Below are 13,301 nucleotides of genomic sequence, written 5' to 3'. Positions count from 1 at the left end.
AGATGAAGTGGATTTTAAACCAACGCTGATTAAGAGAGACAAAGAAGGACACTACATCCTTGTAAAGGGAACAACCAAGAGGAAGAGATGATGATCATAAATATATATGCACCAAATACTTTTGTGCCCAACTATACTAATGGGCAAATACTAATGGACATGAAAAATTAAATAAGCACTAATACAATAGTAGTGGGGGACCTTAATACCCCATTGTCACAAATAGATAGATCAACTGGACAAAAAATAAGTAATGAAATACTAGAATTCAATCAAACTCCTGAACAAATGAACTTAACATGTTTACAGAGTGTTCCACCCCACAAAATCAGAATACACATTCTTTTCAGCTGCACACGGGTTGTTCTCCAAAATAGACTACATACTCACTCATAGAACATGTTTAAGTAAGTGCAAAGGAATTGAAGTTATCTCCTGTATAATATCAGACCATAGTGCTATGAAATTGGAGAGGAATAGCAAAAGAAACCACAAGAATTTCATAAACACATGGAAATTCAACAACATACTGCTGAATAACCAATGGGTCACAGAGGAAATCAAAGAAGAAAGCAGACAGGGCCGGGGATTTAGCTCAGTGGTTTCACCACCTGCTGTGCAAGCACAAGGACCTGAGTTCGATCCCCAGTACAAAAAAAAAAAGAAGAAAGCAGATAATTCCTACAATTAAAGGACAATGCCAGTTCAACATATCGGTATCTATGCGACACAATGAAAGCAGTCTTACAAGGGAAAAGCATAGCAGTGAATACTCATATTAGGAAAACAGAGCGAGCCCAATTAAATAACCTGATGCTGAACCTCAAGTTTCTAGCAAAAGAAGAGCAGGACAAACCCAAAGCTCATACGAGGGAGGAAATTATAAAGATCAGAGCAGAAATCAATGCAATGGAGACTAAGAGAATGATACAAAAACATCAATGAAGCCAAGAGTTGGTTCTTTGAAAGAATAAACAAAATTTACAAACCCTTAGCCAACCTTATCAAAAAAAAAAAAAAAAGGAAAGAAGGGAAAAGGCCTAAATCCTTGCAATTCGGAATGAAAAGGGTGAAATTACAACGAACCCACCAGAAACCCAGAGGATCATCAATATGTACTTCAAGAACCTATACACCAATAAGATGGAAAACACAGAAGAAATGGACAGATTCCTAGATACATATGAATTACCAAATTAGAACCAAGAAGACCTAAAAATTCTAAACAACCCAATATCAACCAATGAAATTGAAAATGTAATTAAAAACTTACCAAGTAAGAAAATCCCAGGTCCTCATGGCTTCACTGCTGAATTCTACAAGATATTTAGAGAGGAACTACTGCTACTACTCTTTTAAAATGAAATTGAAAGGGAAGCAATACTCCCAAATTAATTCCTGGAAGCAAGCATCACCTTGATCCCCAAAGCCGAAAAAGACCCAATGAAAAAAGAGAACTATAGGTCAATCTTGCTAATGAACATAGATGCAAAAATCCTTAATAAGATACTGGCAAATAGAATGCAGAAGATCATCAAGAAGATCATACATCCTGACCAAGTGGGATTCATTCCAGGGATGCAGGGATAGTTCAACATATGCAAATCAATCAATGTAATACACCATATCAATAGAGCCAAGGACAAAAACCATATGATTATCTCCATAGATGCAGGAAAAACATTTGACAAAATCCAACACCCATTTATAATAAAAACACTACAAAAAATTGGAATAGATGGTCTCTACCTCAATTTGATAAAAGCCATCTATGAAAAACCAATAGCCAGTACCATACTAAATGGACAGAAACTGAAATCCTTCACGCTAAAATCAGGAACAAGACAAGGATGTTCATTATCACCACTCTTGTTCAATATAGTTTTGGAAACATTAGCCATTGCAATTAGACAAGAGAAAGAAATAAAAGGAATAAAGATAGGAAATGAAGTCAAATTGTCATTATTTGCAGATGACATGATACTCTATATAGAAGACCCCAAGAACTCCACCAAAAGTCTTCTAGACTTAATAACCAAATTCAGTAGAGTAGCTGGATACAAAGTCAACACACAAAAGTCAATAGCTTTCCTCTGCATGAACAACAGACTCACTGAGACAGAAATAGGGCAAACAATTTCTTTCACAATAGCATCCAAAAAAACTGAAATATCTAGGAATCAACCTAACAAAATCAAAAGCCTCTTCTCTGAAAACTATAGCACTCTGAAAAGAGAGACTGAAGATGATATCAGAAAATGGAAAGACATCCCTTGCTCCTGGGTAGGAAGAATCAACGTAGTGAAAATGGCCATATTTCCAATACTGCCCTATAGATTCAATGCAATCCCAATTGAAATCCCAGCAGCATACTTCACAGACCTTGAGAAAACAATCCAAAAATTCATTTGGATCAAGAAAAGACCTAGAATAGCAAAAGCAATTCTAGGCAACAGAGACATGGCAGGGGGTATCACAATCCCCAACTTGAAGCTATACTACAAAGCTACTGTGATAAAACAGCATGGTACTGGCAAAGAAACAGACCTGAGGACCAGTGGAACAGAGTAGAAGATACAGAAACCACTCCAGACACACTCAGTCACCTCATCTTCGACAAAGGAGCCAACCACCCTCACTGGAGGAAAGATAGCCTCTTTTAATATATGATGTTGGACAGTTTGTAATAGCTAAAGCTTGCAAACAGCCCAAGTGCCCATCAACTGGAAACTGGATAAAGAAGATGTGGGTTTTTTTATAAAATGGAGAACTACTCAGCCATAAATTACAACAAACTAGAGACATTTATAGTGAAATGGATGCATAATGAGACCACACTGTTAAGTGAAATAAAGAGGACACACATGTGTAAATACCAAATAGTTTCTCTGGTGTGAGAAACTGAAAGTGTAAATAAGGATTAAAGTGATTAAAATGAATAATTGATAATTTGAAATAGGAAGAAAAGGTCCAAAGGGGTAGAGAAAGTGGGAGGGAAAGGGGAAAGGAAAGAAGGGAAAGGAAACATTATCAGAAAAAGAAAAAATGGAAACAAAGTCTTTGTAAATAGGGAAGGGTGGAGGGGGTGAAGGGAGCACAGGGAATGGGGAAAAAATAAGAACCAAGGTACATCATGTACAGGTACAAGTACCCAGTGATAAATGTAAATGTATTGTATACCTAAAATGTACCAAGAAAAGAATTTAAGGGGAAAAAAGAAGAATATTTATCTACAAAAGATAATAAAGCTTAGCTCCAGAATCCTAAAATAAACAAATAAATAAATAAATAGTGTTGGAAAAATTGGATTTCAATTTGCCAAAGATTAAAACTAGACCTATATCTCTTACCACGCAGTAAACTAAAATCGAAATGGATTAAAGTTCTAAATATTAAAACAGAATCGCTGAACCAGCCTAGAACAGAGGTTAGGTAGAACTCTTAAAGACATTGGTGTAGGAAAAGATTTTATGAACAAAATCTCATTTGCCCATGAACTAGCACAAAGAATCAACAAGTGGTATCTCTTCTTTTTAAAAAGCTTCTGCACAGCAAGAGAAACCACCAATAGTGTGAAGAGACAAAAAATTTTCACCTGCTGTTCCTCAGACAAAGGTATACTATCTAGAATCTATAAAGAACTTTAAAAAATCAGTCCTCCCATATTTAAAGACCCAATCCAAAAATGGGCATCTGAAATGAACAGACATTTCTCAGATGAAGAAGTAGAAATGGCAAATAAACATACGAAAGCATGTTCAACATCACTGGTCATTTGAGAGATGCAAATGAAAACAATGCTTGAGATTCCACCTCACTCCAGAAAGAATAGCTGCTATCATGAAATCAACCAATAACAAATGCTGGTGGGGCTGTGGGGAAAGAGAAACCCTGCTCCATTGCTGGTGGGAGGGTAGAGTGGGGCATCCACTGTGGAAATCAGTATGGAGATACCTCAAAGAACTAGCACTAGAGGTCCCATTTGACACAGCTATTCCTCTGCTTGGTATCTTCCCCAAAGAATTAAAAGAATCATACCACAGTGATATATGTGCACCCATGTTCACAGCAGCACAATATGTAATAGCTAAGACTTGGAAGCAGCCCAAATGCCCATCAACTGGAGACTGGATAAAGAAGATGTGGGTTTTTTTTATAAAATCGAGTACTACTCAGCCATAAAAAATGAGAAATTAGAGACATTTATACCTAAATGGATGCATATTGAGGTGATACTCTTTTGGGGGGGGCAGTCTATGTATTTGAAGGCATTTGTCACATACATCAAACATTAGACAGTGGTCCTTGTGAATAATGAAAAATGGCATTGTATAAATTTATCTCTAAAGCTAGTAGAATAACACAATCTGAATTATAATTTTGTAAATTCTACTTTTTACAACCGTGAATGATACCTTTCATGAGTTAGGTTTTGCTTCATGCCATTATTTCAGTGTATTAGGTAAGAACAATAATGATGGCTAGGCATGGCAGTCCCACACTTAGGAGGGCGAGGCAGGAGGGTCACTATGAATTTGAGGCTAGCCTGAACTACAGAGACCTTGTCTCAAAAAATACAATGATTAGCAAAGATAGAATGGCATCAGAGCATCAGGGGATAAAGGCATTTGCCTCATTACATTCAGTAACAATCATTCTCCCCAAAACAACTCCACTGCTGACAAAAATTCCTTCAGAAGTATTGTCACTGATAAACCATACCATCATTTATAATTTTGGAGAGATTACTATAATTCATGACATCCTTTTGGAGACAAGTTATGTTTTTGCTGGTCTGAAGCAATCAGAAACTCACAGAAGTTTGGGTTATTTTTTGCTACATATGGTGGAAAAATTACCACTAAATTAAGTTATTGCAAAATAAACAAGAAAAGTACAATTTTGATGCTAAGAAAACAAAATTTTATGTAAATGATATTGGCCCTAATATGAAAGAAAAATAGGCAAAATTTTGTACATGATATAATACACAATGTTGGTATCTTGTCACAATATGAGAAACATAATGTGCTCATCTACAAGTTGTATGAAAATAAATCAACTTTGTCAAAAACACATGTTCACAGGTCTCTGAAAATATATATCTTAATATAAAATATGGCATCAAATTCAAAAATATCTTTTGTTATACAGAATATAGAGTATACACACTAAAAATTTAAAGCAGAGGTAGTGGCAAAATCCTAACAATTAATAAAAAGCAATGAACAAAATTAAATTTTTTAGGGCCGGGGATTTAGCTCAGTGGTTCCAGCGCCTGCCTCTCAAGCGCAAGTTCCTGAGTTTGATCCCCGGTACCACAAAAAAAAAAAAAAAAATTAAATTTTTTAGTGGTCTATACCTCTTAGGTATATATTTTGTTTAGTAAAGACTAAACAAAAACTACATAAATACTAACTCTACTTGAAAGTAAAAAATGTATTTCAATTCACCATGTTTAAGAAACTACGTATTAAGCTCAAAGACATACAAAACACCTAAATTATGTCAACTCAATATTTTTATATTAAACACTGTAAAATCATAATCCAGGTATTTAAATGATTTATTGAAAAATATAATGTATGTACTTTAGTTTATCTCTACCTGGGATTGTATTTCCTGCAAATTTTATGGAGAAATATTGACATCAAGCTTTTTGTATTAATTATTCCTACAGGTCTCCACTACATGAGAAATTTTCACAGGATTTTCAAAATAGGCTTACATATATAAAGTTTCTCCCCAGTGAGACTTTCATGACAATATGTGTGTACTGAAAGCGTTCCCACATTGCTTACATATGTATGGTTTCTCCCCATATGTATGTAACATATTTTGAGTTCTTTTATGTCTTTGGAAAACACCCGGAATGCTGAAAGCTTTCCCACATTGCTTACACTTATAGAATTAATGCTGAGTATGAGTTCTTTCATGTTTTTTTACAACCACTAGCTGTGTTAAAAGCTTTCCCACATTGCTTACATACATAGGGCTTCTCCCCTGTGTGAATTCTTTCATGTCTTTTACAATAACCTCGTTTAGTAAAAGCTTTCCCACATTGCTTACATACATAAGGTTTCTCCCCTGTGTGAATTCTTTCATGTCTTTTACAATAACCTCATATAACAAAAGCTTTCCCACATTGCTTACACACATAAGGTTTCTCCCCCTGTGTGAATTCTTTCATGTATTTTACAATAATATTGTGTATTAAAAGCTTTCCCACATTGCTTACATACATAGGGTTTCTCCCCTGTGTGAATTCTTTCATGTATTTTACAATAATCTTGTGTAAAAGCTTTCCCACATTGCTTACATACATAGGGTTTCTCCCCAGTGTGAATTATTTCATGTTTTTTATAACAACCTTGTGTACAAAAAGCTTTTCCACACTGCTTACATACATAGGGTTTCTCCTCAGTGTGAGTTCTTTCATGTCTTTGACAAGCATCACGTGTGCTAAAAGCTTTTCCACATTGCTTACATACATAGGGTTTCTCTCCTGTGTGAATTCTTTCATGTATTTTACAATAACCTTGTGTATTAAAAGCTTTCCCACACTGCGTACATACATAGGGTTTCCCTCCATTGTGATTTCTTTCATGGATCTGAACATCACTGTATGTGCTGGTGGCTTTCAAATTTTTCTTATATACGAAGGTCTTCTCTCTAAGGTGAGTACTTTCACTAAGATCAGGGTAGGATTTCCACATTGATCATATTCATAGGGTTTCTCTCCAGTCTTTGTTTTTGCATCCTTCTGAAAGGACTGGAAATCAGGTTTTTCCACGTTCATTACATTTATACATCTTCTCTTCCAATCCCAAGTCAGATGTGTTCAGTCCAGTGAGAGCTATGATGGGGACATTTAGTGACAAATGCCCAATTGGGGGCTTTTTGCAAGCAAGGCTTTCAGCTGGTGTTAAACCAGCTTGTTTCTTGTCTACATTAGCATCTGGAGTACAAAGAAATATTTCTTCAAACTGATTCCAACCTTTATTTTGAAAGCACTTCTCTACCTCTTCATTTCTTAGATTTCTCCAGTAACTTTTGTAATCTTCTTCAACTTCCTGGTTATCCCAGCCTCTTCCTATAGCAACCATGTTCCTAAAGGTTTCCTCCATCACATCTCTGTAGAGCTTCTTTTGGGATGGATTCAGCAAAACCCACTCCTCCATGGTGAAGTTCACAGCCACATCCTCAAAGGTCACTGCCTCCAACAAAGAAAAGCCCAGGTCCTGATGGCTTCACTGCTGAATTCTCCTTCCTTTTTCTTTTCTCCAAGTTGCTGTACTCCAGCATCTGGCCTCCCAATCTTGGAAGGGCTGACCTATTGCTGCTTACCACTCTGCCATATTCCATTGCGTGGCTTCAGGCTCTCCTGGAGTCCTTCCTATACAACGCACAACCAGTAAAAGTCACAGAAGGTGGCCAAGCAAACCAGGGGGCTCTTAGCAATATGCTCAGAGCACAAACTTTAGTGCCATGACACCGGAAGAACCCTCCTACTTGAGGTGATACTCTTAAGTGAAATAAATAGGACACACGTGTAAATACCGAATAGTATCTCTAGTGTGAGAAACCGAAAGTGTAAATAAGAACTAAAAGGTATAATAGACAATGTGAAATAGGAAGAAAAGGGTCAAAGGGAAAGGGGAAGTGGGAGGGGTAGGGGAAAGGAAAGAAAGGAGTGGAATTAATATGAGAACATGAAAAAATAGAAACAGTCTTTGTAAATAGGGAGGGATGGAGGGGTTGAAGGGAGGACAGGGGAAGGGGGAAAAAATAAGAGCCAAGAGAGATTATGTGAAGGTGCATATTTCCAATGATGAATGTCATTATATTGTATACCTAAAATGTACCAATAAAAAAACACAATAGAAATAGAAAGAAACATCTTCAACTTGATAAAGGCCACTTATGAAAAATTCACAGCTAATAGACTGAACAGTAAAAGATAAAAATCTTTCCCTGAGATCAAGAGAAAGACAAGGGTTTTGCTGCCACTACTCTCCTTCCTTCCTTCCTTCCTTCCTTCGCCCTTCCTTTCTTTCTTTTTCTTCTGTGGCACTAGGGATTGAACCCAGGGCATAGATAAGTGCTTTATCACTGAGTTACATCCCCATCCCCTGCTGCCACTACTTCTGTTTAGCATAGTTCTAGCCAGGCCAATGAAGTAAAAAACATAACAAATAAATAGCATCCATACTGGAAAAGAAGAAGTCGAACTATTTCTGTTTGCAAATGCTATTTATTATCTTGCACATAAAAAAAAAAAAATCCTAAGGTAGCCAGGCATGGCAGTGCATGCCTGTAATCCCAGCACTCTGAGATTGCAAGTTTGAGCTTGGCCTGTGTGATTTAGCAACTTAGCAAGACCCTTTCTCAAAAAGGGGGGGGCAGGTTAGTTCCTGGGGATACAAAGGCTTGGAAGTAATCCTCAGTACTGCAAAAGTACATACATATACACATTTTTTTTAATTGAAAAAGGGATGAGGATGTAGCTTAGTGTGAAGGCCCTGGGTTCATTTCTCAGTACCTTAAAAAATCCTAAGGAATCCACAAAACAGAAACAAAATCTATTAGAAATAATAAATGAGTTCAGCAAGGTTGCAGATTATATGATCAATAGCTTGTACGAAATATTTAAAAATACAGGGGCCGGGGATTTAGCTCAGTGGTTTCGCCGCCTGCTGCGCAAGCGCAAGGACCCAAGTTTGATCCCTGGTACCACAAAAAAACACACAAAAAAACAACAACAACAACAAAACAAAACAAAACAAAATTTTTAAATACAAAATAGAAAACATCAATTATATTTTTATCCAGGAGCAATAAATAATCAAAAACAAAATTACAACAATTTCACCTACAGTGGCATAAAAATGAATACAATTATTAAAAATAAATTTGATCAAAGAAGTGTTAAGACTTAGACAATGAAAACTACAAACATCATTGAAAGAAATTAAAGAACACCTAAATAAATGGAAAAACATTCCAGGTTCCAGGATTAGAAGTCTTAATTAGGATAGCAATACTAACAGATTGACCCACAGATTCAATAAAATGTCTCTAAAAATATTTTTTGGCTTCTTTGCAGAAACTGCTAAGTTGATTCTAAAACTTATATGTAAATCCAATAAACCTAGTGTAGCCAAAACAATCTTGAGAAATAGAAATCAAGTTGGAAGACAAACACTTCTTGATTTCAAAACTATATAAAGTTACAGTAATCAAGATAATGTGGCTCTGGCATAAGAACAGACATAAATACTAATGGAATAGAATTGAGAATCCAGAAATAAACTCTTACATGAATGGTCAAATGATATTTGACAAGAGTTCCTTGACACTTTTATGGGGGTGGGGATAGCCTTTTCAACAAATAATCTTGGGGCAACTAGATCTCTACATAAAAAAAAAAGATCCCAACCTCACACCATATGCAAAAATGAACTCAAAGTGGATTTTTAAAAACCCACATATAAGAGTTAAAACTATAAAACTCTTGGAAGAAAATATAGGTACCAATCTCTGTGACTTTATGTTAGGCAACAATTTCTTATCTATGACACTAAAGCCCCAATAAATCAAATAAAAAACAGATATACTGGACTTCATCAAAATTTAAAAATTTCCGTACACTGAAAAACACTATCAAGTATGTGAAAAGACAACCTACAAAATGGGAGAAAATATTTGCAAATCATATATCTGATAGTATAGTATCCAGACTGCTTTAACAAATCTTACAACTCAATAATAAGACAATCCAGTTTTTTAAATGGGCAAAGAATTTGAATGTACATTTCTTCAAAGAAGATATACAAAAGCAAGTTACAGCTTATACTTTGACCTTGCATAGAGAAGTAAAGTATCAGGCTGAGGGTGACTGGATGACTTTTATAGAGCCACTATACATATCTGGTCAGTAACAAAGCTGGGATTAAGCCAGGTATGTCTGCAGCTGCCTTTCTTAGTGATGCCCACACCATTCCTGCCCCAGCACTACATGCTGTTTCTACTCAGTGTTGATTTACTTTAAGAATATCACATCCCACTTCACCTAGAAGAGTCCTGGGGTGGAATGAAGGTCTCCAGCCTTCTGGAATAAACATACCTGTAGTGCTGACCCTTTAGCAGAGGCCAGTGGTTGAAGCACTAAGTCCCAGGGGAAAATGTCCCAGGTGAGATAACATAGAGATTGAATCTGGACACCCAACCACCCTTCCCCTCTCTTCTTTGTGTAGATTCTCTGAGATTGTCCAGAATTCTGCATATTCTTCTCTGGGATTGGCCCAACATCTCCAACCCAGAAGCCTTTCCTTCAACACCGGGGGGACAAGAAATGAGGTGGCCCAAATCAGTGCACCTGAGGGTCACCATCCAGGCCCCAGCAGGCTGGCTGCTGTCTCTTTTCGGCCATCTGTAAGTCTTCTGCCCACCCAATATCTTCTCTGGAAAGCTTCATTTCCACCAAATGCTTAGGCCGCAACCCACTGTCACTATCAGTCTCTGGAGACTTCTATAGTTCCTTATTTGAAATGAGGTTTTTGTATCTGTAGCTAACGTCAGACACCTCAGGTGGAAAATATAATTTTTCAGTAGTGAGGTGCAAAAAACACATTAGCTGAAGAAGCTGAAAGAGTCATGAAGAGATTTTTTAGAATCCATTAATCAGCTCTTACTACATATTGAGTTATTTATTCTCATTTTATAATCTTACTTCATGGCTCCCATGAGAAACATTACATTACCAACTACTCAGATTTGTCACTACCAAGAACAAGGAGCTTGTGGAAGCACCAATGTGATTCTCTGATAGGAATCTTTCCACCTTGCTTGCTAACAGTACCTGAGTGTTGTTCCTGGAATTGGCCATAATACCAGTATGCCCATCCTAGAGGATGAATCATGACTGATCCGAGCCAATCAGATAACCTCTTTCCCCTTTGCCAATGACTGGTCTAAGGGAGTGGTGGTGAACCTTTTAGAGCCTTCAGTGATAACAAACAGCCCACTGCAGCATGTGTGTCGTAAGTTCGCTGCCTCTGGTCCAAGGGATGGGCATGTAAGTAATCCTAGCCAATGGGACATATGGAGAATTAGGTTGCAAGGTTTGGACTTCCCTCTTTTCTTTCTGGACACTGCTATGTGAAAACATGGTACATATAGCTCTGACAGTCATTTTGTAACCATGAAATGACAAATATCAGATGAAAACCAACACATTGAAGGGGATGGGGAAAGATAAAAAGGACTTTGTGTCCCTGATCACATCCTTGAACAATCTTGAAACATTTCACGAACCTCAAAAACACCTTCCTCTGGACTTGATGTTCAGTAACACTACACACATCCTTTTTGGAATAAGCCATTGTAGGTCATATTTTGTAGGACTTTCAGTAAGGCATCCTACAGGATTCTTAGGGTCATAAATGTTTGGGGTCAAGGAAATCTTGGTTCTTGGCCCATATATTTGGATATAACTACTTGGAAGATCACATGTCTGTGTTGGGATTCAAAAAATGACACCACAAAGACTGGCACTTTGACCTGCTCAGAGGCCTCAGAACCCACCTCATAGTTAGGACTATCCTTTGTTCCTCCTCTCAGTGCAGGGACTGGCATTCCACAGTTTCTTTTTCAACTTCCCAGATCTGCCAAGAGAATACAGCTGCCTTCAGTCTTCTGACTCCAATTTCATTAACCAGAAAAGACTAAACTTGTATCACAGGAAGAAGACAGGCCTGTCAGCACACCTGAACAGATTTTTGTCACACACTAGTGTCCTCTATATTTGGCCCACAGAGTCACTTATGAACCACTATCTGTTCTATTGACCAAGTAAATTTTGTCTAAGGCCACTGTATCTTCTCCAGGCTCATTAAGTTACTCTAAAAACCACTTACTATTCCCCTACAAATTGTCTACCTTCCCCATTCTCCCTCCTTCCCATTGAAAAAAGTAAGTTTCTTAATCACCTTGGGCTGGTAGGTAATGACACCATGTGATTGTCTCAGTGAGGTAATAAATTTGTATGCCTTTTTGGCAATTAATCTTGTCTTTGTTCATTTATTTGAGAAGTTTCAGAATGCAAAGGGGAAATTTCCCTTCATCCCTGCAGCTGGGATCCTGGAACCCATTCGCCACAGCAGGGTTGGCTCTCTCTCTGTGACTGGGATCATCAGTTCACCTCTGCGAACCTTTGTTCCTTAATCATGAAATGAGAAAGCTGAATCCAGTGATGTCTCAGGTTTCTCCCCTCTCCAACTGCCCGTTAATCAGAGTCCAAAACAGAAATCCTAAATGTTGCATCAGGCACAGGAAACTCAACAAATCACAGCCAGCAGTCAGCATCGGTTCCAGCCAGCAAATGTGGGGAGGCTGAAAGGAGTCAGCGTCCATTCAGCTCGAGCTCTGTTCCTCCTAGTCTCTTGGGTGATAGCTCAGATTCTGGGTGTTATGGCTTGTGTTTATATGTCCCCCAAAAGCCTCATAGGTGGGGCTGTACAGAGGTGGCTGGTTCTAAGGTGTGTGATGCTGGGATTAAATTGTGCGATGCTGGGATTAAAGGTGCTATATTAGTCCACTAATTGGTTAAGTATAGCTCTGGATGTGGATATTGGGAAGGCTCACCCTGGGTGTGGGTGGCACCACCCAAAGGGCAGATAGCCCAGATGGAATATAAGGGACAGAAAGAAGACTGCTGCTTCTTCACTGCTTTGCTGGCTTCTGCCCATAATGAACTGTTTCTCCTCTGCAATGCCTCTATGTCATGCCACCCTGCCTTGGAGCCAGCTGACTATGAACTGAAACCTCTTCAAACTATGAGCTAAATAAACCTTTCCTGCTTTAAGTTTGGGTGCTGGGTATTTTGTTTCAGCACTGAGAAAAAAGATACAAAAAGACCAAAAAACAATTCCCATCCACTTAAGAATAAAAACTGTAAAGCTGGGGAGTGATGCACACCTATAATCCCACTACTCAGGAGGCTGAGGCAGGAGGATCACTGGAGCCTGGGAGTTTAGGTCCAGTCTGGGCAACATAGTGAGACCATGTCTCTTTGAATGAATGAGTGAATGAATGAATGAATGAATGAAATGAATATAAAAATCTGTCCAGTGCAGGAAAGTAAAACTGGCCTTCTAGGCCCTCAGGATGGAATTTGGGGCTGCTAACCAAGGCCAAGTCTATCTTTGCCTGCTATGTATTATGAATATTTTCCCAGCCTGTTTTTCCCTCTAGTATGTTTTGGGTTTTTTTTTGGTACCGGGGATCAAACTTGGATCCTT

At 37.9% G+C, this 13,301-nt stretch overlaps 1 protein-coding gene and 1 pseudogene across 10 annotated transcripts in view; both read right to left on the bottom strand.

Moving 5' to 3' along the window:
• The window catches only part of LOC101705037 (cytospin-B), a 394,241-nt gene that overhangs the window by 9,107 nt on the left and 371,833 nt on the right, over positions 1 to 13,301 (bottom strand). The window contains exons 18-19 of one of the 10 annotated variants that reach the window (XM_087192090.1): positions 11,587 to 11,666; positions 10,631 to 10,645 (exon numbers count right to left, since the gene is read on the bottom strand). The exons of 8 other annotated variants lie outside the window; for them this stretch is intronic. In XM_087192090.1, the coding sequence (XP_087048216.1) occupies positions 11,619 to 11,666 (48 nt within the window). In that variant the 3' untranslated portion in view covers positions 10,631 to 10,645; positions 11,587 to 11,618. Of the gene's footprint in view, positions 1 to 10,630; positions 10,646 to 11,586; positions 11,667 to 13,301 lie in introns of those variants that run through there. One more of the 10 variants, XM_087192089.1, reaches the window with a different exon arrangement.
• Positions 5,615 to 7,505, bottom strand: LOC110346939 (uncharacterized; annotated as a pseudogene).

Source organism: Heterocephalus glaber, unplaced genomic scaffold, assembly GCF_053883595.1.
Source record: "Heterocephalus glaber isolate CG9 unplaced genomic scaffold, H.glaber_assembly_v1.0 deba00001565, whole genome shotgun sequence".
In the NCBI taxonomy this organism is placed as follows: Eukaryota; Metazoa; Chordata; class Mammalia; order Rodentia; family Bathyergidae; genus Heterocephalus; species Heterocephalus glaber.
Note: the sequence above shows the minus strand (reverse complement) of the source record. Positions and strands in the feature narration are given on the sequence as shown.